Consider the following 23,422-nt stretch of genomic DNA (forward strand, 5'->3'; position numbering starts at 1 on the left):
TAAATGAAATCATACAATATGTACTCTTTTTCTGGCCTGGCTTCTTTCAATCAATCTGATTATTTTGGTATTCATTCATATAGTTGTGCATATCAATATTTCTTTTATTACTGAGTAGTATATCATAGTTTGCTCATCCATTCACCTGTTGTTGATCATTTGGGTTGTTTCCAATTTTGGGCTATTGCAAATAAAGCTGCTATGAACATTCATATGCAAGTTTTTGTATGGACGTATGCTTTCATTTCTCTTGGTTAATTACCTAGGAGTGGAATGGCTGGATCAAATGGTATGTGTATATTTTATTTTTTAAGAAACTGAAAAACTGTTTTCCAAATGATAGTACCATTTTACATTCCCATTGCAGTGTATAAAAGTTACATTTTTTTCACATCTTTGCAAAACTTGGTATGGTTGGCCCTTTCAATTGTAACCATTCTTTTTTTCGTGGGATCTTAGTTCCTTGACCAGGGATTGAACCCAGGTCCTCGGCAGTGAAAGCATGGAGTCCTAACCACTGGACTGCCAGGGAATTCCCTCAATTGTAGCCATTCTAATATGTGTGCAGTGGTATCTCATTGGAGTTTTAATTTGCATTTCCTTAATGAATAATGATGTTGAACACCTTTTTATATGCTTCCTTGCCATCTGAGTGTCTTTTTTGGTGACATGTCTGTTCAGATCTTTTGCTTATTGTTTAAATGGGTTGTTTGTTTTCTGTTATTGAGTTTTGAGATTTCTTTATATATTGTGGACACAAGTTCTTTGTCAGATACATGACTTAAAAATATTCTCTCTTAGTCTGTGGCTTATCTTATTCTCTTAACAGTATATATTTTCTAATTGTGGTAAAATACACATAACATAAAATTTGCCATCTTAGCCATTTTTAAGTGTACAGTTTAAGTACATTCACATTCTTGTGCAACCATCACTTCCATCCATCTCCAGAACTCTTTTCACCTTGCAAAATTTAAGCTGTACCCATTAAACAATAACTCCTCACACCCCACCTCTCATACCTCCCAGCCCCTAGCAACCATCATTCTACTTTCTGTCTCTATTAGTTTGACTACTCATATAATTGGAATCATGCAGTATTTTTCTTTTTGTGACTGGTTTATTTCAGTTAGCATAATATCCTCTAGGTTCATCCATGTGGTAGTGTGTGTCAGAATTTCTTTCCTATTTGAAGGCTGAATAATATTCTGTTGTATGTATTTACCACATTATGTTTATTCATTCATTCGTTGATGGACACTTGGGTTGCTTTCACCTCTTGGTTATCGTAATACTGCTATGAACATGGGTGAACAAATATCTCTTCAGGACCCTGCTTTCAGTTCTTTTTGGGATATACCCAGAAGTGGAATTGCTGGATTCTATGGTAATTCTATTTTTAAGTTTTTGAGGAACTGGCATACTTGGTACGTTGGCCCTTTCAAATCCAGTTTTCACTTTTTGTTAACAAATTCCATGGTAATCTCAGGCACAAATACAAAATATTAATCCAGTGTGAGAATGAGTGAATATCAGTTAATGTTTGAAAACTGAGTACAATGCTATTCAGAAAAACTTAATTTCAATATGAAGTATAAATATATAAAAATATTAAGAATTAGAATCAAATTGACAAAGGTATTTCTTGATATTTACTGTCTTTAAGTAAGAAACCAAAGATTCTCTCGCTTTTCAAATTCAGGAACTAAATGAATTTGGGTAGCAAAGTGCTTTTATTACTGTCTTTTCTTTTGCTTTTGTGCGTATAGAAAGGAACTTAATAAATAGTTGTCCTCTGTTTTTACAATTGGGTTTTTCTTGCTAATGCTTAGAATGCTCTGGCAACTGATTGCATTTATGAAATTTAATTGTTACCTGGCGTGTAAAAAATTTTTATTGGGAGAAGCAGCAAATTTGATTATTATGAGATTTATTATTGTAATTGAAAGGAGTTTTATTAAAAATGTCTTTTATTTCCATTTACAGGTTTCTGAAGGATTGTCATTTTTGCATAGCAGTGTGAAAATGGTTCATGGAAATGTTACACCTGAAAATATAATTTTGAATAAAAGTGGAGCCTGGAAAATAATGGGCTTTGATTTTTGTATATCATCGACCAATCCTTCTGAACAAGAGGTAATGAAGGTTTTATTCTTCTCATTTTTTAAAGCTCTGGAAATTTGTGATTGCATCTGAAATAGATTAGAGAATTTATAAGCCTGATAAATGTGTAGAGATAGGCTATGTGGTACAATGGTATGTTTAAATGTATAGCTTTATAGAAAATTTCTAGTGTTCATTGTACCTATGAATATTTAGCTCATTAATTCCTCAGTAATGTTACTTGAGAAGAAAGTACTAGAGTTAAGCAAATTTGAGCACTATTGGGTTAAGTAGATTTTTTTCCCTCAGAGTGTCAGATACACAAACAAACACTGTGAATCTCTAGCAGTGTTTCTTCTTTAAGGAGCATGATAACAATAGCAGTGATAATAATGGGTAACATTTATTGAAGCGCTTTTCTGAACACTTCTTGTGTATTTACTTATTATCCTCACAACGACTCAGTGAGGTATGGGAATAATACAGATGAGTAAGTTAGACTCATAGAATAAAATAATTTGCCTAAGTTCAGACAAGTGGTAAGTGGTAGAGCTAGGATTTAAACCCAGTCTTTCTGGTTAAAAAGCAACTGTTACTTAGTGATTATGAAACCTGCCTATTTATACTTAGGAAAACACTGCAATATTTCAAATTTTTACAATATAGTTGTTACCTTTAACAACCATGCTTTGACCTAAAATACATTTCTAATTTAAGTAAACATTTTTAAGGGAAGCAGAAAGAATTAGTATTGGTTGAGTACATACTATGCATCAGGCACTGTGCTGGCTCTGTTTTCCATACTTTTGTTTATCTTACAACATCCCTTTGAACCTATTAACTAAGTCACATAGCTAGTTGGTGAAAGAACAAGGTTTCAAACAATAATCTATTTGAACTCATAAATTTGAAGCCTGTGTATCAGAAAACATAGGCCAGACCTTTCCGTATTCATAATGCATTGTACAGTGTAGTGATAATTTGTCTTCTGGGAGAGAGCGCCAATAATCTCAAAGTTATAAGAGTTCTTATTCTTATCTCTTAACTTGTTTCATGCACTTTCTAGTTTTGGGATTTGGGGAAATTTAGAATTGAAAGTGATGGTGACATTTTTACTTGCATGACTGAGTATGAATTTAAAACTAAATTGTTACTACTTGACAGTGGTTTGCTTTAATTTAACTATTTAATCTATGTAATCCCTTTTCTGTCTTTTTATAGCCTAAGTTTCCATGTAAAGAATGGGACCCAAATTTACCATCATTGTGTCTTCCAAATCCTGAATATTTGGCTCCTGAATACATACTTTCTGTGAGCTGTGAAACAGCCAGTGATATGTACTCTTTAGGAACTGTCATGTATGCTGTATTTAATAAAGGGAAAGCTATATTTGAAGTTAACAAGCAAGATATTTACAAGAGTTTCAGTAGACAGTTGGATCAGGTATTTGCCTTTAAACATCTTCTTGCATTAAAAATGTATTAAGTGTTTGTTTTTTTCCAAAATATGTTCAGAAAATTCTCTAAACTGAGATGAGTGTCTCATATTTTAAGTTTTCATAAAGTCAACTTAACAAAAGTAATTCTTAGGATTAATATTTGTTACTACAACTTTAATCATGGCATTTATTTACTAGAGTGAAAATTGAAATATGGTCTAAAATACTGGGTGTTTTGTTTTAGGAATAGAGACAATTTCAGGTATTAAAGATGTGTTTTAATTATCTTGCAACAGTAGAATTAGCCCTTTGTTCAATCTAAAAATATATTTTTTAGTAAATTTCAAAAAGTTTTCTTTTTTTTTTTAATTTATTTTTTATTTATTTTTGGCTGCATTGGGTCTTTGTTGCTGCGCGTGGGTTTTCTCTAGTTGCAGTGAGCGGGGGCTACTCTTTGTTGCGGTATGCGGGCTTCTCATTGTGGTGGCTTCTCTTGTTGCAGAGCCTGGGCTCTAGGCACATGGGCTTCAGTAGTTGTGGCATTCGGGCTCAGTAGTTGTGGCTCGTGGGCTCTAGAGCGCAGGCTCAGTAGTTGTGGTGCACGGGCTTAGTTGTTCCGTGGCATGTGGGATCTTCCTGGACCAGGGCTCGAACCCATGTCCCCTGCATTGGTAGGTGGATTCTTAACCACTGCACCACCAGGGGAGTCCCTCAAAAAGTTTTCTTAAGTGGACTATTGACAGTATAAATGTGTATCTTTTGAATATTTTGTATTCGTATTTAACATTATTACTCTTTTGAAGTTGAGTCGTTTAGGATCTAGTTCACTTACAAATATACCTGAGGAAGTCCGTGAGCATGTAAAACTACTGTTAAACGTAACTCCAACTGTAAGACCAGATGCAGATCAAATGACAAAGGTGAGTGCATATGAATTCCTGCCTTAGATGGAGGGACAAAAAATGAGTTAAAGTTGATTAAATGCATCTGAAGATTTAATCAGATATAGTCCCCAGATAACATCTGTATTCTTGAATGTATTAAATATTCATCTTCTTTTAATCTTAAAGAGTTAAACAATTTATGCAGGTAAGTGCTCTGATATAAAGTTTAAAATTTCAAATAAAGAGACCTAATAGTTACAGTTAGGCATGCAGAAGTTCTAGACACCCCAAGAATTCATAGCCTTCAAATTCACTCATATAACCAATGGATTTTTTTTTTAATGTTTGTTTATTTATTTATTTATTTATTTATGGCTGTGTTGGGTCTTCGTTTCTGTGCGTGGGCTTTCTCTAGTTGTGGCAAGTGGGGGCCACTCACTATCGCGGCCTCTGTTGTTGTGGAGCACAGGCTCCAGGTGCGCAGGCTCAGTAATTGTGGCTCATGGGCCCAGTCGCTCCACGGCATGTGGGATCTTCCCAGACCAGGGCTCGAAACCGTGTCCCCTGCATTGGCAGGCAGACTCTCAACCACTGCACCACCAGGGAAGCCCCTAACCAATGGATTTTAATGAATGGTACTGTTTATGCCCTCAAGATATTTTACTTAATCTTTTAATGTTTTACTAGTTATGTAAAGAAAATGTTACTGTGCAGCTAACTCACAGGTACTGTTTCTGAAAAACTGACCTTGAAAAGAAAAATATTACTTTCTTATTCTGATTTTTATAATTAGAATTTTTATTAAGTGGTCTTTAGCATTTCGCTAAATGTTTCTGAATATTTTTTTACCATAATGTGTCACTTTCAGATATGAGAAGTACTTTAATACTTATCAGAATAATTCTGTTTCTCTGTTTTTAGATTCCCTTCTTTGATGATGTTGGTGCAGTAACACTGCAGTATTTTGATACCTTATTCCAAAGAGATAACCTTCAGAAATCACAGTTTTTCAAAGGACTGCCAAAGGTTCTGCCAAAACTGCCCAAGGTTTGTTGTTGATCAGTTTGTTATTATATAGTCAGGAGTATAGAATTTAAAATTTACTTTGACTTACTATAATAACCCTTCCAAAAAAAAAAAAATGTAACTTTTGCCAGGGGTATATAAGTGACTATAAAAGGCTACAGACTGAAGTCACAAAAGTTTAGTGGACCTTTTGTGTGTGCTCCAAAAATTATTAAATAGGGTAAAAAATTGGAAGGATACCACCTATGCAAAGGCAGCACTTGGACATTAAACATCAGAAGAGAATTCCGTAAACTGTCATTGTGGAAATCACTGCCTCACTAGCAGTTATACTGCAGTATTGATACTAGTCTCTCCAATTCCTTTACTCTCCATTTTCTGGCTTATTAAATCATGAGGATAATATGGTATAAAAATATTAGTGATTGCTAAAGAAGCCACTGGCTGGAAAACTAGTAATTCCTTTGCAGAAATATCTTCAGTGTTTAATCTATCAGATATTCATTGGTTATGCACTGTTTGTCTAGCCCTTTACTTAGATGCTGTGGAGAATAAATGGGAAACAAAATATTGTCCTTGCTTTCAAGGGCTTTACAGTAAGTGTAGATAGGGTTAATGTGCATGAAACAACAATTAACAATGTGTGGTATGAGTCATAAGTAATGAAGAAATTAAGAGGAGAACTGTATTAGTGAAGACTAATTGGGGAAGATTTCCTAAAGGAAGGGTAATCGTATGTCCCCCTTTATCTGTGATGTTCCCAAGTTATGTCTTTTGTCCTGGCATAATTAGCAATAGCACCCTATTTTACTCTCAAAAGTGTCCCAGTTTCAACTATAAATTATATAGTCACCTTACCCAAAGGGATTGAAGATTTTAGACTCTTAACTTCAATGTTAATACTAAAGACCTGATATAAAGATTAGTTTTATGAAAACATTTTTTGCCTTTCAGCGTGTCATTGTGCAGAGAATTTTGCCATGTTTGACTTCAGAATTTGTAAACCCTGACATGGTACCTTTTGTTTTGCCCAATGTTCTACTCATTGCTGAAGAATGTACCAAAGAAGAATATGTCAAGTTAATTCTACCTGAACTTGGCCCTGTCTTTAAACAGCAGGAGCCAATCCAGGTATGTATGTAGATATTTTTTTCCTGTTTATTCAATGGTCTTAGTCAATGATAACTATCATTGAAAAGAAAAGGAAAGGATATTTGACTTTTTAAAAATTGAGGTAAGTATGAGAGACTTTCTTTTCCATTAGTTAGAAGCTATTTTGCATATGTTTGAAGTGAACCATTCCTAAAATTATAATTGAACTTTGCAAATAAATGTCTGTAGCTCTCCACAAGTTACTGTCTCAGAAAACAAATGGTAATGAGATTTTGCATGTGTTATATTGTTCCCATTGCCTTATTGAAAGTTACAGGTTTAGGAAAATAAGTATTTATTTTTCTCCTGCACTTTTAAGTATTTCTGTTTTTTTGTTTTGTTATTAAGAGTCTTTAATTTGTAGATGGTTTATGCCAGTTGTTTATTTTATTGCTAATAAATAGTTTCACCAGAAGAGGAGAAATGCTTCCAGCACCATGGAAGTAATATGTGTGTGTATATATTGTTAAGGGAAAATTTAATTAGTCTCTGATATAGACACTATTAAAATATTTATTTGCCAGATTCAAGGTAGACTTGGATTTAAGAGAGCAGTAGGGTCACATACCTGGGTTAGAATCTCGCCTTCTTCATCTCCTTGGACAAGTCATTACTCTCTTAAAGTTTCTATTTTGCTCATTTCTGAAATGTGAAAAGGGTTGTTGAAATTAAATGAAATTTTCTGGCACATGGTAAATATTATTAAGTTTCTGCTACTACATGGCAAGAGCTTATTGGTAAACCATTGATTACCTGATTTAATGGTTTTATGACAGACTGTTTGTGGTCCTTCCTTTGAAAGGAGGGGAACAGAAGGAAGTCTGTGGTAGTAAGACAGGAGTTCCCCTGCTTAAGGAAAGGGCAGGTGAGAGAACTGTAGGCTTCGAAGCAGAGTTCTCCAAACATGGTCAAGGTGTCAGGAGGGAAAGGAGTGGAATCCCATGGTCACTAAGCTATGCATCAGATAGAATCCTAAGGAACCTATCATCTGAGCTCTTATTTGTCTTCATTCTTTGTATTTTTTTCCCTTAGTAGTAGTAGTAGTAGTAGTAGTAGTAGTAGTAGTAGTAGTAGTAGTAGTAGTAGTAGTAGTAGTAGTAGTAGTCGTCTAGCTAAAAATCCCTTCTGAAAAATTTTAACTGAGCCTTGACAAAACTAAGTATTCTGCATGGATAGAAGGGATAGTTTCTTCCTTATTACTTACATATGTGGTGGCAAACAAATGATCAGGGACAATTGAAAATGTTTCTAGAATTTTTCCGGGCAGTCCTTTTCATTTCTGTACCTTTTCTTCTCTTGAACTTTATGGAAGCCCAGTGATGGAATTTACTTCTTTGGGACATCTGACTTTGCTGCCCTCAGGCTTTTATTTTTTTACCCGGTAGCTTTGCAGATAGTTGGTACTTGTGGGTGAGTGATGTATTACTGAAGATATGTGAGAGTTAGGACATTAGTCTTTATTTAAATGTTTAAACTGAGAGCAGATGTTAAATATAGTGCTTCTAGAAACATAAGAGACTTGATTTATATGTTTTTGTCTTCCATGCCTTCAGGCTAGCAACATGGTGAGTGTCAAAATACATAACTTATTCTTTTGAAGCTACTTTAAATTTTGACATGTATAAAGTGTCATAAAGATTCTAGACTTTAATACATTGTTTGCCTTTTCTACACAGATTTTGTTAATTTTCCTCCAAAAAATGGATTTGCTACTAACCAAAACTCCTCCTGATGAGATAAAGAACAGTGTCCTGCCAATGGTTTACAGAGCCCTAGAGGCTCCTTCCATTCAGATCCAGGTATAATATTCAATTTTTTTCCTTTAATGATGATTTTGATTCTTAAGGCAAAAGAAAGAAGTAAAGTATCTTTTAAGTTTGTCATAATTTTTTAATATAAAGCTCAATAGTATATATTAATCCATTGAATTGCATGATGTATACTACTACTAGTGTGTTCACTCCTAATTTGAAGAATCAATTGATGAACACCTGTATTAATAAAGTAAAATGATTTGTTGCTTTTACTTATCAGTAATGTACTATTATAGAAGGTTTGATTTGTTGTAGTTTGGTTTGCTGTATACCTTCTTCCTAAATGAGTAATTAGTATATGAATGAAAATGACAAAGATGTATGTGCCTTTTTCTTATGAAAGCGTTAAGTAGGTACTTCTCATACTCATAATTTTCTTTCATGTTTGGTAACTCAATCTTCTTTTCAGAAATGTTCCTTTTGCATTGAAGTTAATTTGTGTAGGAGGTAGGTAGAAAAGCAGATAGTAATTTAGTGTGACCATCCCTAATGCATTTATAGTCATGCTTTTGTGTTACAAAAGTGCTGTTAAAACATCACATACTTTGCCAAACTTTTAGTTCTGTAATTTTGCTACTAAAATTTTGGTTCTATGGGTTATCTGGAAAAAAATTTTTGGATTGCTATTAAAAGTATAATTTACTTTGAGCTTTTTTTTCTCACTTTGGAAAATAAATACTTATGTTAAGAACATCTCACTGCATAAAAGGTGTCGTATTTAAAAGTTTATGGTCTCTTCACCAGTGCAAAGATTCTAGTAAAGAAAAACAAAGAATTCTACTTTTTGTGTGTGTGTGTGGTACGCGGGCCTCTCACTGTTGTGGCCTCTCCCATTGCGGAGCACAGGCTCCAGACGCGCAGGCCCAGCGGCCATGGCTCACGGGCCCAGCCACTCCACGGCATGTGGGATCTTCCCGGACTGGGGCATGAACCCGTGTCCCCTGCATCGGCAGGCAGACTCTCAACCACTGTGCCACCAGTGAAGCCCAGAATTTTACTTTTTATAAGTTATTGACCAAAGCTTTTTTTTTTTTTAAATGCGAACCTAATACCACACATATAAGGTCACTTGTTTGACTCATTTCAGTCCTTATCTAAGTTTTCTTTTATTCCAAGTTGTGAAGTTGATGTTAAAAATTTTCCTTATAACGTCATCTCTTGCTGCCTTTGTCCAAATGACGTGGAATGATTGGGGAAGGTACTTACTATTACTTTTAAGTGCTTTCCAAAGGAATTGTGAATTATAGCTTCTTGAAACGTTCCCACAGACCCGGTGTAGTCAACCTGGTTTTATATTCAGTGAAATTAGGGAGGAGAGGGAGGATCAAGTGATGTGAAAGGTCATTTTTCTTCCTAAGAGGGTTAGTTTGGCCAATAAGTTACCAGCAAGTATTTTATTAAAATAGTTAATACATAATTCAAATTGAGTTGTGCACTTTGCCAAGTTTTAGAAACTAGCTTTTCTGATACCATTCAATATAAGTGTTTAGTCACCAGTCCAATTAACTAGTATCAACATTGCTTGGTACGAGTCTGATAAAGTTAAAGTCTAAGCTTTGGGAGAGAGAGCAAGAGCAAGAAACAAAAATCTTTTCCTCAAGCTTCAGGCAAGTTAGAAGGCTAGGAGATAACTTCTGAGATTCATTTTTGGAATGGTATTTTTAAATTGAAGTTTGATTAGAACTATTTAAGAGGCTAGAGAGAGTTTAGAAAAGCATTTGGAAAAGTAAAAGATGGTTTACAAAAGTTAGGGTCATTAGAGGCATTAATAGAAATGTATATGAGAACCAGTTTTTAAAATTATTTACCTTTAAATAAACGTAGAATATGTTTTCATTCTCCCCTCCCCACCACCAGTTACAGAGAAAGTAGAAAATAATAGGCAGAAGTTCCTGAGAATATGCTAATTGGACTTCCTTTTGTTTGTTTTGTTTTTTTCAATCTCCTGTTCTTAGGTTCTTTACTCTGTCTCCTCCTATGGTTCTCCCCTCCTCTAGCTAAGTGATTTAGACATAATTTAAGATTTCCCTCTTTGTAACCTACTGCTGGATTATATGGCATAGTGCATGTGTGCAGTCAGTCTCTGTCTCTCTGTCACTCTGATATCAATTAAGCGCTGAACTTCCTTGTTCCCCTCTGGTAACAGGAACACAGTATCTCACTGACTGCTCATCCTTGCTCATTCTCTACCATCTGTGGAAAATAGTCCCTTAAATATAGTTTGTATTTATTATCCTCAAGTTATATCACCTACATAATTTATTATACTTCTGAATAGATATTAATATTAACTCTTTTCTTTCTGTCTGCCTTTTGGAAGTATGGGGATAAGTTAAAGCAAATAAAATACCTGCCAGTATACTGATAACAGATTTTTAGTGGTTGATTCATTTCTATCTGCTAACCATAAATGAATGTCTTTAAGTTTACCAAATATCGTTAATAACTCCTTCCCTGATATACATTTATACCCCCATTTTCTTCAGTAATCTCTTTTTTGCTTTCCTACAAGGATCATTCTGCCTTATAAGGTATCTGAGATTAGGTTCTTCAGCCAGTTAGTTCTCAAGCCATTTCCTGTTCTTTTTTTATCTCATTTAATCCTTCATCATCCCCCCTTTCTTCTGTTATCCTTGAAGTTCCCAGTTACAGTCATTTACACTATGGCATGGCATTAAGTTAACAAGAACGTTTTAAATAACTTTTCCTGTTTCTGTCATTTATATTGGCTTTAGTTTCAGAATTTAGAAATAGTTAAAAATATAAAGGAAATTAAAATCCTCTGTCAGAGATGCCCACAGTTAACATTCCCAGATATATCCTTCCAGTTTTTTTCCCTAAGCCTGTAGACAGATTTAAAAAATGGGATTATATAATAGTATCTTATTGCATTTTATCCTTGATATTGTTAAACAGTCTTGAAAATATATTTTAAAATGTTTGTCTTATATCCATCATATGGATATATGTAACAGCTAAGAAATTCCTTATTTAAAGAGGAATAGTTTTACGTGACTTTGTACTTGATTTTCCCTTGTTGTGAAAGATAGCAAAACTTAGATGTTATTTTTTTTTTAGATGTTCCTATTTCTAAAAATAAATGAAGAATTAATTGTGTTATCAGGGAAAGAAACTAGGAATGCGATCAGGGAATTTGGGTATATATGCTAGTTGTATGACCTAGCGTGAATTTGAGCAAGGTCTTCTGAGCCTGTTTCCTCATCTGTAAAATTCAAAATTGATCATAAGTATTTTTCTTTCAAACAGTTGTTGAAAAGGTCAAATGATATACCATACATAAAAGTTTATTTCAAACTATGTGACAAATTAGCCATGCAAATGCAAAATGTTTTTTAGTATGTGAGAGAGTCTCTAAGATTGATCCGATTTATTTTCTTAATAGGAACTCTGTCTAAACATCATACCAACCTTTGCAAATCTTATAGACTACCCATCCATGAAAAATGCCTTGATACCAAGAATTAAAAATGCATGTCTACAAACGGCTTCCCTTGCTGTAAGTAATAGCATATTAATCTTTGTTTTTCTTTCACGCCTCATTGGCTTAAATAATTTTCTTATTGTTTAATAACCCTTTTATAGTTTGTTCATATATTTTGTCATGGCTATAAGTAGACTATATATAGTACTATGAAAGTGAGCAATAGCTGTAGTTTTCCCTGATATATAATTTTACAGTATTCCATCCCTGACATTACTCCCTGTCCCCTAACTTTGAGTGCTTCAGTAGGAAATTTGAGTAATTTTTTTCTTAACCCTTTTCTGCTTTAATCCAGTTTATTTTTTTTCCATCGTTCTTGCAGAAATGTGGTGCTTTTTGTTTTTTTTACCAACTAATTGTTTTCTGCTTTTCTTAGTTTACTTTAAAAAAAAATAGTTTCATTGATATTATGATCCTGACTAAAAGTATTCTATCTTAACAAATTCTAGCTAAAAAAGTAGGGTGTGAAATATTTATCAAAATAGTCAAGAGAATATAGATATCACAATTGATAGAATTGTGATAAAAGAGCTCCTAAATATCAAGTTTTAGTAACTATATTAAAGATATATTTAGAAATACAAAACTTTATGTGGGACAAATATACTTTTCACATGTTGTTAAAATATTTAGTTTAAGAATGACTTGAACCTGAATTAGAGAAAAATACTGGAAGCCCAGTAAAATTAATCACTTGGTGGGAAAATTTAGTCCTTTTTTTTTTTTTTTTTTTTTTGCGGTACGCGAGCCTCTCACAGTTGTGTCCTCTCCCGCTGCGGAGCAGAGGCTCCGGACACGCAGGCTCAGAGGCCATGGCTCTCGGGCCCAGCCGCTCCGCAGCATGTGGGATCCTCCCGGACCGGGGCACGAACCCGTGTCCCCTGCATCGGCAGGTGGACTCTCAACCACCGTGCCAGGGAAGCCCAAGTCCTTTTTTATAATTCAAATGACCCCAAGGAAATATTCTTGCCAAACAAATGTGTAATAAAGCTTTTCAAATCCTAATTACTTTATTTAAAAAGATATAAAATTAAAGTCATTCCTTACCTTTAACTACCCAGTATCCTGGCAAAGCAATCAAAGATTCTTTCTGAAACAAGTCAGGGGAATTTATAAATATGTGAATTTTCTATATAAATAAAGGACGAGAGCTTTTAAACCTACTTTTATTCTTGAGGATTTAACATATACCTATATGAAGATTATACTCATACTTAAAATACTTTGGTCTAGATTGCAAAGACTTTAAATGACTAATTCAGTTTACCTCTTTTAATAGGTACGTGTAAATTCATTAGTGTGCTTAGGAAAGATTTTGGAATACTTGGATAAGTGGTTTGTACTTGATGATATTCTGCCGTTCTTACAACAAATTCCATCCAAGGAACCTGCGGTCCTCATGGGAATTTTAGGTAGCTGAAAACTTAATGTCATTTGATGCTACTTTGTTTTACAGTTATGCAAGTAAACTTTTCAATCTATAAAACCATTTTGTACTCTTTTCATGTATATAGCATTCAGTAACTGAAGAATGATGGGGTAAATGCCATGATATAACTTTTTCTTTGTGTTAATTTTAGCAAAAGTGGTAGTACTTGACATTTATAAAGGAATAAGATATTTGGGAATCCTGGCTTCACAGGTATCATGATAGCATGTAGTTTTCTCTGTAAAATGGTACTAAATAAGAGAGGCAAACAAGACTACTTGAAATGCTGATACCAGTCTTAATAGTAATACCTGATGTTTATTTGGTACCTGATTTGTAAGAGGCACTGTGCTGAGTCTTTTCTCTGCATTACCTTATTTTGTCCTCTTCAAAATCCAATGAGATAGGTACTGTTATTTCTGTTTTACAGTAAGGAAACTGAGGCTCAGAGGGGTGAAGTAAGTTATTCAAGGTTATACAGCTGATAACTGGTAGAGCTGGTTTTTAATTTAGATATGTTTAAGTCTGAACAAATATTTTTCACTGCTAAGTGATGTGCCGATGAAGCATTATTGGCCTTACAGCACATTCTGTTCTATCAGCATAATTATAAATCACTCTGTAAAAAAAACTCTGAAATTGCCTATAAATAGTTAAAGCCCAATCTGAAACTGTTCAGGGTCTGCTGTACTAATAGAGATAGACTTAGCTGTGGAATCACAGAAACATTAACAAGTTACTGAACTTGAAGTTCTTTGTTAGTTTTGAAGAAAAACTATGTTATTCAGCCATGTATCTTTAATACCTACTGTAGTGCCTGATTTATAGAAAGCCCTCAGTAAATATTTGTAGAAATGGTCAGTAAGTAATCTGTTGTGGACCTCTGTAGACATAGAACTTTTGTGATATAGTATGAAACTTTTGAGCTCAAAGAAATTAGTCTTCTTGAGAAGAAGTTTGACATACTGGAAAGAGCCCTAACCCCAGTCCTGGCTATGCCAGTTCCTGGAGTGACTTTGAAAAGTTTCTTCATCTGTCAAATGAGGATAAAAATAATATCATTAGAGGAGTTTTGTGAGAATCAGTGAGACCAACTGAAGGGAGAGTAATGAGCATAGTGCCCTGCAGATAAGCATTTAATGGGCACTCAAAGTTATTCTTTTTTTTTTTTTTTGCGGTACGTGGGCCTCTCTCCCGTTGCGGAGCAGCACAGGCTCCGGACGCGCAGGCTCAGCGGCCATGGCTCACGGGCCCAGCCGCTCTGCGGCATGTGGGATCTTCCCAAACTGGCGCACGAACCTGTGTCCCCTGCATCGGCAGGCGGACTCTCAACCACTGCGCCACCAGGGAAGCCCCAAAGTTATTCTTTGAGTATGTAAGTGAAGTGTGCATTAACAGCAGAATAACAGGAGATGGTGTGTTCTAAAGCTTTGGATTCTATACAAAACACTTATAACACAAAAGCATTCAGAGAATGAGGAGGAAACGTGCTCAGTTTACCAAATGAAGGCTTTGTGCAATAGGTGTATCAAGCAGGGTCCTGAAAGTTGAGTAAATAGGTAAGACAAGAGGGAAGGACTTGTGTGGAGTTGACTTAAATTATTAAAGTTCAGAGATGTTGAGTCTGGTTAAAGAAGTGAATAAAGGTATAGGACCTATACTTAGACACTTTAAATAGATGTCTCAAGTTTGAATGAGATGTCTGAAATATATATTTAGATTTGTTCAGAATAGAGAGACATTCTGTAGCCTTACTGCTGCACTGTAAGAACTGTATCTAGTTCTGATAGACTTTTAATTTTATACTATCATTAAATGTGTTCTTAAAACCAAAAGAATACAGGATAAATGTGTCATGGTATGTTAAATCTAAACTGACAGTAAAGCTGAAATCACCCTGATCCATATATAAGAGCATCCTTCTAAGCATTGATAAGGAAAAATTTGTAACTATACTGATTATCAAGAGATTTCATATAGATACACTGTTTTTCTGATTTCTATTGATTTGTGGTACTGAATTATAACATTTGTCTTACTCTTCTGTCAGGTATTTACAAATGTACTTTTACTCATAAGAAGTTGGGAATCACCAAAGAGCAGTTGGCTGGAAAAGTATTGCCTCATCTGATTCCCCTGAGTATTGAAAACAATCTTAATCTCAATCAGGTAGGAGTAGTTTTGTGCTTTATTCAATTTATTCAGCTTACTGTTTTCTTGGCATTGAATGTATAAATATATTACATATAAATTGGTAAAACAAGGAAAAATGTGCCAAAGAGATGAATGAAGAAAGTTTGTGGGTTCAAAGTAAGGAGTATGTGAGTTGGAAGGATGGATTATTGATTGGAGGCCTAATTGGGAGATAGTAAATGAGCAGAATTTTGAAAGATGTGTAGGATTGGGGACTACTTCAAATTTGGGACTGTGAAATTGACATGAACAAAGGGAAAAAAAAATATGTCTGGGCTGTGTATTCATTATTTATTGCTACCTCACAAATCACCACAACTTGCAGGTTTAAAACAACATCGATTTATTATCTCACAATTTCTGTGGGTCAGCCAAGCCAGGGCATGTATGCTCCGCTCAGTTTCTCACAATGCTGCAGTCAAAGACTGAGGTCTCATCTGAATGCTCAGCTGGGGGAGGATCTGTTTCTAAGCTCTCTCAATGGTCCTTGGCAGGATTAAATTCCTTTCAGACTCTTGAACCGAAGGCCTCACTTTGTTGCTTTCTGTTAGCTGGTTGCCACTGTGAATTCCTTGTTTCATGGGCCTCCAACACGGCATCATCTGGTTTCATCAAAGCCACAAAGAGTCTGCTAGAAAGATGGAAGTTATAGTCTCTTATAATGTAATCAAGGAAATGCCATCCCGTTACCTTTGCCATATTCTGTTGGTTACAAGCAAGTCACAGGTCCTGCCCATGTTTGAAGGTAGGGGATTACAGAAAGACAGAGTAGCAGAATGAGGAGATAATTGGGACCATTTTAGAGTCTATCTGCCACAGGGAATGAATAATACAGTTTGAGAGATACCTATAATATAATCAGGGAGTGATGATATTAAGATAAATTGAGACTAGAATAGGTAGACTTTCGTTTTATTTTATCTTGGCCATGCCGTGCAGCTTGCAGGATCTCAGTTCCCCCACCAGGGATTGAACCTGGGCCACGATAGTGAAAGCCCTAGAATAGGCAGACTTTAAATGCTCATCTCGTTTAGGTATTTGAACTTTCAAGATGTGGTAAATGTTTGAGCAAAGGGACTATGTACTCAAAGCTTATTATAGAATTACCTCTGCATACTTCTGTCACCGTAGTTGTCACAGCTATATACTTGTGTGTCTGACTTTCCCAGAAGGCTGGTTGTTATAGCTTATTCTTCATTACATCCCCAGTACTTAGTACAGTGCCAGAAACAAAAATTTTTATTGAATTGAGAGAAAATTTGAGGTATAGAGTAATGACAAGGCATTTTGTTCACCATAAAACTAATGTTTAATGATGTATAATGGAAAAGATGGGGAAGGGTTACTATTTAACTGAGAGTGTCAGAAATGGATAGGCTGGCAAGGTTTGGAATTAAGGACTAAAAGTGAATTAGAGCAATGAAGGAAGCAGAAAGCTGAGAGTTAAGCAAGAGAGCTTTTGGCATAGGGGAGAGTGCTGAGTGAATGGAGTTTTCAAAATAGAGAAATTTGTAAAATTAATCAGATCCAAAATTTCATTTGAAGTGGTAGGGTAAGCCCCTGAAGGTTTGTGTCCTTAGATTTCAGTTTCTGTCTTGATAATTTCTTCATATCTTGGATGGCAGGGTTGAAATTAGGATTGGCAAAAAGGGAGGATGAATATTGGGGAAAAATAGAATGATAACATGCCTAAGATAGTCTTCAACTTTTGGTCATTTCTGTTCTTAGTTCTCATATTTATGATTTAGGGTGTTTTAAAATATTCTCAAATGCTTATTTTAGGATATATAATTACATTTGAAGTGTGTTAGTTTTCTTCAGCTTTATGGTTGTTTTTTGGGGGGGCCTATTTTCATCAGCAGAAATATTTAGATTCATATCATCTTGTATTTTACAATAGTTAGCATGGATGTGGTCTGCTTTCCTATTCATTTCATAGACAGGGTTCCTAATTCAAGACTGCCCTCTTCTGTCAGTTCTGATTTAAAATAATCTAAGTATATTATACATTATGTGAAAAAGATAAAGTAACTTAGGAAAATACATTTTTAGCATTTGATTAAAAAAGAGAAAACACCATGCAGCAGTCCAAACACAATCACAACTTGTGTTGGGGGACGGTTCCTATGACCACCCCCAGATTCAGTGATTCACCAGCAGGACTCAGGCCTCAGCCAACTGTTGTGCTCACAGCTATGATTTATTATGGTGAAAGAATATAAAGCAAAATCAGTGAAGGGAGAAGGTTCATGGGGCAAAGTCTGGGGGAAACCAGGCTCAAGCTTCCAGAGTCATCTTTTGGTGGAGTCACACAGAATGTGCTTAATTTCCTGGGCAATGACTTGTGACAGTGTGTCTGAAATATTGCGAGCCAGAGAAGCTCATTGGAGACTCGGTGCCTGGAATTTTTATTGGGGGCTGATCAAGTAGCACCCCCTGCCTGGTACTCAAATTCCAGTTAGACACAGTGAGCCACTATTATCAGTTAATGGTGGGAACCTCCCAAAATCTGAGTTCCTGGACACCAGCCAAGGGCCAACCTTGCAAGCAGGCTTTTCCAAGGATAGCCGTGCAGGCCTACTATGTTAATGCTGCAACAATATAGATGAATCTCACAAACATTATGTTGAGCAAATGAAGCCAGACACAAGAGGATCTACTGAATGATTCCATTTGTATGAAACGCAAAGACGGTTAAAACTACACTGCTAGAAGTCAGAATAGTGTTTTGTCATATGGCGAGGGAGGGTAGGAAATGACTAGAAGGGGGCACGGGGAAGCTTCTGGGGTGCTGCCAATGTTCTGTTCTTTTTCTGGCTACTGGTTAAATTCAGTTTGTGAATTTTTTGAGATGTGCCTTTATATGTATACTTTTCTGTGTATGTTATATTTTGTTAAAAAGTTAAAAAATCTAATCAGCAAAGAGTCAGTCATGGTAAACAGCTAAGGAAACATGCCATTTGTTACTCTTATGATCAGACAGAGGATAAATGGATGATAGAGCATGGTTGAGAGGCAGCATAACGTAGTAGAAAAGAGTACAAGCTTTGGAGACAGACTTAGTATGAATTCTAATTCTGCCATATAAGTTATTTAGTATTTCTGAGTAAGTTGCTTTCTCTCTTGCTGAGCCTGAGTTCCCTCATTTATAAAGTAGAAATATTAATAAATTTACTTTGAAGAGTTGTGAGGATTAATAAAATAGTGTATTTATAAGCACGCAGCCCAAAGACGTAGTTGCAAGATTTGGGGAGGGGAAGAAAGCAGTTTCTAGAGTCTTCCTGTAATATGTGGTATTATTAAAATAAATTGTTTATGATGATCCTAAAGTACCATAAGAATTATTTAACTAGGGGCTTCCCTGGTGGTGCAGTGGTTAAGAATCCACCTGCCAATGCAGGGGACACGAGTTTGAGCCCTGGCCCGGGAAGATCCCACATGCCGGGGAGCAGCTAAGCCCGTGAGCCACAACTACTGAGCCTGCGCTCTAGAGCCCGCGAGCCACAACTACCAAAGGCTGCGCACCTAGAGCCTGTGCTCCGCAACAAGAGAAGCCACCACAATGAGAAGACTGCGCACCGCAATGAAGAGTAGCCCCTGCTCACCGCAACTAGAGAAAGCCCGCGTGCAGCAACGAAGACCCAATGCAGCCAAAAACAAACAAACAAATAAATAAATAAATTTAAAAATTATTATGTAAAGTTTAACCAAAGCTTAAACTATGTTTAACTTTAAATTAGATATACTTTATGAATTTTAATTATTTGGAAGTTAGATTATGTATATTTAATATTTCTACTAACTTTTTAGAAAACAGGCTTATTTTAGCCAAACGTCATTTTTACAATGATTTGAATAAAGAGTAATTTTTTATGCATTATTAAGCAGATTGTTTTCAGATATGCACAAATTTAGATGGTCATTTTTGGATTAGTCTAGAAAAATCAATATGTAATAACTGCTGGAGTTGAATTTATATAAGACTGCTGAATAATAGCTGTTAGGATATAAAACTTATTGAGAACATGTTTTCTGGAACTTAAAAGTCTCATCAACTATATCACCACCATACAGAGGTACTGTAAAAGCTTGCTATGATATATTGAGCTAAAATGTACTATTCTTATGTCATCAGTGCTATGAGTGGGTCATATTCTGATAAAAATAGAGAATATTATGAATGACTTGTTGAATTATTTTATTAGATTACCTTTGTGGCTAACTTGAAACATTATAACCATATCAATTTCTTATTACACCAGTTCAATTCCTTCATTTCCGTCATAAAAGAGATGCTTAATAGATTGGAGTCTGAACATAAGACTAAACTGGAGCAACTTCATATAATGCAAGAACAGCAGAAGTAAGTAGGTTGCATATGAATTGCACATGGTCCAGGAGTGACATCAAAGTTATGTCATGGTTGATTTTCTAGAATACGGACTAGAAAAATTGAAGGATTTCATTTTTTTTTTTTAACATCTTTATTGGGGTATAATTGCTTTACAATGGTGTGTTAGTTTCTGCTTTATAACAAAGTGAATCAGTTATATATATACATATGTTCCGAAGGATTTCAATTTGACTATATGTAAAGCATATAAAAATTTTCCAACATATTAAGTTGAACTGAGTTTAGAATGTTGTTGAAAATCTGATGTCATTTCTGAATACAGAAGCATAATAGGATGTAACCCTAGCATTTTCTCTACATAAAGAAAATTCTGTTTCTAAGAAAATCTCTTGTCACATTAGTTACTGGCATTGTAAACTCAGGGTGCTGATTGCCAAGAGCACCACTTAAAAATATTTTTCAAATCTGTGAAATCCTGGTGTTTTGATTTCTCCTTCTTTTTTCTCTAACCCCAGAAACAGTTATAGAGAATTCATTCCATATGTAGTACCACAGTGTGTACCTCTTTTTTTGTTTGTTTTTAGGGAGGATTTTCTCAATTATTTGCAAAATACTAGTATTCAAAGGAAGAGGGGAAGGGTAAAAATTATTCAGTGGAAAATGCCAGTTTTTATGATCAAATCTCCACTATATTCTTTGCTCCAGAGGCAAAACATGATTTTAGGATGCCTGTTAAAGTTTAATCCTGAGTCAAAGACATCTGAAAATCAGTAAAATTGGTATCAATCATGAGCCAAGTCCCCCAAAAGAAACTTTTTAGGTTCTGCTCCTGTGTAAGATGAAAGCTTTATGGAAATAAATACACAAGGTGTAGAATGATGTGAAATAGCTCTTTGTATGCACTAAGTATTCTGTGATGTATATATTTATCATGTTTAATGGATTGACTATATTAACTTAGGAACCCTGGAAAATAATCTTTAAAAATTACAACAGAGAGAAATTTTCTATGTATTCTCTTTTTCTCCTTCCTATCTATATCTTACCTGTTTTTCAAGGCATAGATCTTGTCCACATCACTTATTCAGTGATTATAGCATTTATTGTTAGAATCACAGATTCTGAACTTAATCACATTAAGTTCCCATATCATATCTTGTCTCTCAGTGAGCTGTAAACTCTCCTATGGTAAGAACCATGCTTGCCCGGTTTTATGACACTAAGTTCTCCAGTAAATCTCAAATGCTGAGCTTTAAAAAAAAAGACATGTGTACAAATGTACATTTTGGGGGCAAGCAGACATTAATAGTAATAAATAACGAAAGAGATTATGATTCTCCTTAAAGAATGGAGTTGCAGTTTGTTTAGATTGTAGTAAATTCCATGTGGATGAACTATTTTTAGTACAAGTATTTTTAAAACATACATTTCTTTTTATTGCTTTGTCATAACTCAACTCTCTCACAGATCTTTGGATATAGGAAATCAAATGAATGCTTCTGAGGAGACAAAAGTTACAAATGTTGGGTCTCAGGTAAGAAGATATTTAGATTATTCTATTTTTTGAAAAAAAATGCTTGATAGTGTGCTCCATTTCGGGGGCCTCTGATCTTTAAGCAGTAAAATCACAATCTTGCACGTCATTCAGCTGGTTCACTTTTGGTTTTTCAGCATATTGACAAAGTCTTTAACAACATTGGAGCAGACCTTCTGACTGGTGGTGAATCAGAAAATAAAGAGGATGGGTTACAGAATAAACATAAAAGAGTAAGTGTCTTTACTGTTCTTTTAGTACTCGTATTTATATTATATAACTTCTAAAACCACATATTTTTGTTGGGAAATACTATTTAGCTTAATAAGAAACATTCTTTAATTATCTTTATGAAATTTAAAAGTTATCAGTGGGTCATGCATGACCTGACTCATGTTGAGAATAAACATGCTTAAGATTTTTAACTTTCTTTATTATTCAGTCTCCCATGTTGGTAACATTTCTAGGTTGCCTGACCTCTTTGTCCTTTCTACTGTACTTTGCCGGTCACATCCCTTGATAAATTCTACAGTGTCTCTTCTCTGATTCTGATTTTGAATAACAAACTTTAAAATGATACTTTCCAATCGAAATGTTGGTTAGCATCCGATATAAAAAATATGTCAGTTTTGAATTTCTGCTGAGGGCAGTTTTCTTCTGTTTATTCAACAGATATGAGTACCTGTACGTGTAGAGCCAAGGAACTACTAGACATTGTGGTTTACAAAATTTGTTAATAGGACATACTGCGAGCTTATAGGTTGGCAAAGTTGATATAAGAAAAAGACAGATGTTGAATTTGATGCAGACATTAGCAGTGAAAGGAATTGTTCACATTAAAAAAAAAGTTGTTTCCTTTTTACTTAGCTTTTTGATGAGTTTCTAAAATATTTTTAGAGTGAGCTAGAATCTCCCAATTTTATAAAATGATATCACCTAGTCATATTCTCATTGTCTGGAAAAAGATGATTCTAATGAATGGTTTTAAAATAATAATTTTATTATTATTTTCATACTGGAAATAGTTTAGCAAGGATCCTGTGAGTTTCTACCTAAAGTTAAATTTTACCATAATTCAAAGTATAACTTACGCTGTGGCAATCACCAATACAGGAGTAGTTTGTAAACTACTTGGTATTGTCAGACATACCAAAAAGAAATCTTCTGTTTTACAAATGGAATTATGAAAGTTGTCAGTTGATTTTTTTGGTTTTGTTTTGTTTTCAGGCATCACTTACACTTGAAGAAAAACAAAAATTGGCAAAAGAACAGGAGCAGGCACAGAAGTTGAAAAGCCAGCAACCTCTTAAACCCCAGGTGCACACACCTGTTGCTCCAGTCAAGCAGGTCAGAGTTCATTTCTTTTGCATAATTCAAGCATACTACAGGTTTTTTTCCACATCTTTATTGGAGTATAAATGCTTTACAATGTTGTGTTAGTTTCTGCTGTACAACAAAGTGAATCAGCTGTATGTATACATATATTCCCATATCCCCTCCCTCTTGAGCCTCCCTCCCACCCTCCCTATCCCATCCCTCTAGGTTGTCACAAAGCACCGAGCTGATCTCCCTGTGCTATGCAGCAGCTTCCCAGTAGCCATCCATTTTACATTTGGTAGTGTGTATACATCAGTGCTACTCTCTCACTTCATTCCAGCTCCCCCCCTCCCCGCAAGTCTGTTCTCTACGTCTGCATCTTTATTCCTGCCCTGCCACTACGTTCATCAGTACCACATTTTAGAATTCCATATATAAGGCATACTACTCTTAAGGAGTAAGGTAGTATAGAACTTAGTCTACCTACTAGTGTTTTATAAAAATGTATTTCAGAAAATACTTTAATGTGTAATTTCTAAGAAGTATGGGCGTCAAGAATTTTCCAACAACTCCTCAATAGCCTGCCTAATATATAATGTTTTGTAATAGTGCTTGTTACCAACAAAGAGGAAGCTAGATTAATGGGAGGGTTCTTAAAAAATATTAGGTCTATGGT

General features: G+C 35.0%; 1 protein-coding gene across 2 annotated transcripts in view; it reads left to right on the forward strand.

Moving 5' to 3' along the window:
• SCYL2 (SCY1 like pseudokinase 2) overlaps nt 1–23,422 on the forward strand; it is a 58,663-nt gene that overhangs the window by 32,818 nt on the left and 2,423 nt on the right. For both annotated transcript variants that reach the window (XM_067697665.1, XM_067697664.1), the window contains exons 5-17: nt 1,987–2,136; nt 3,325–3,546; nt 4,345–4,461; nt 5,347–5,472; nt 6,406–6,582; nt 8,280–8,402; nt 11,821–11,934; nt 13,199–13,331; nt 15,399–15,517; nt 19,804–19,904; nt 21,363–21,429; nt 21,567–21,662; nt 22,657–22,776. In XM_067697665.1, the coding sequence (XP_067553766.1) occupies nt 1,987–2,136; nt 3,325–3,546; nt 4,345–4,461; nt 5,347–5,472; nt 6,406–6,582; nt 8,280–8,402; nt 11,821–11,934; nt 13,199–13,331; nt 15,399–15,517; nt 19,804–19,904; nt 21,363–21,429; nt 21,567–21,662; nt 22,657–22,776 (1,665 nt within the window). The remainder of the gene's footprint in view (nt 1–1,986; nt 2,137–3,324; nt 3,547–4,344; nt 4,462–5,346; nt 5,473–6,405; nt 6,583–8,279; nt 8,403–11,820; nt 11,935–13,198; nt 13,332–15,398; nt 15,518–19,803; nt 19,905–21,362; nt 21,430–21,566; nt 21,663–22,656; nt 22,777–23,422) is intronic.

Source organism: Pseudorca crassidens, chromosome 11, assembly GCF_039906515.1.
Source record: "Pseudorca crassidens isolate mPseCra1 chromosome 11, mPseCra1.hap1, whole genome shotgun sequence".
In the NCBI taxonomy this organism is placed as follows: domain Eukaryota; kingdom Metazoa; phylum Chordata; class Mammalia; order Artiodactyla; family Delphinidae; genus Pseudorca; species Pseudorca crassidens.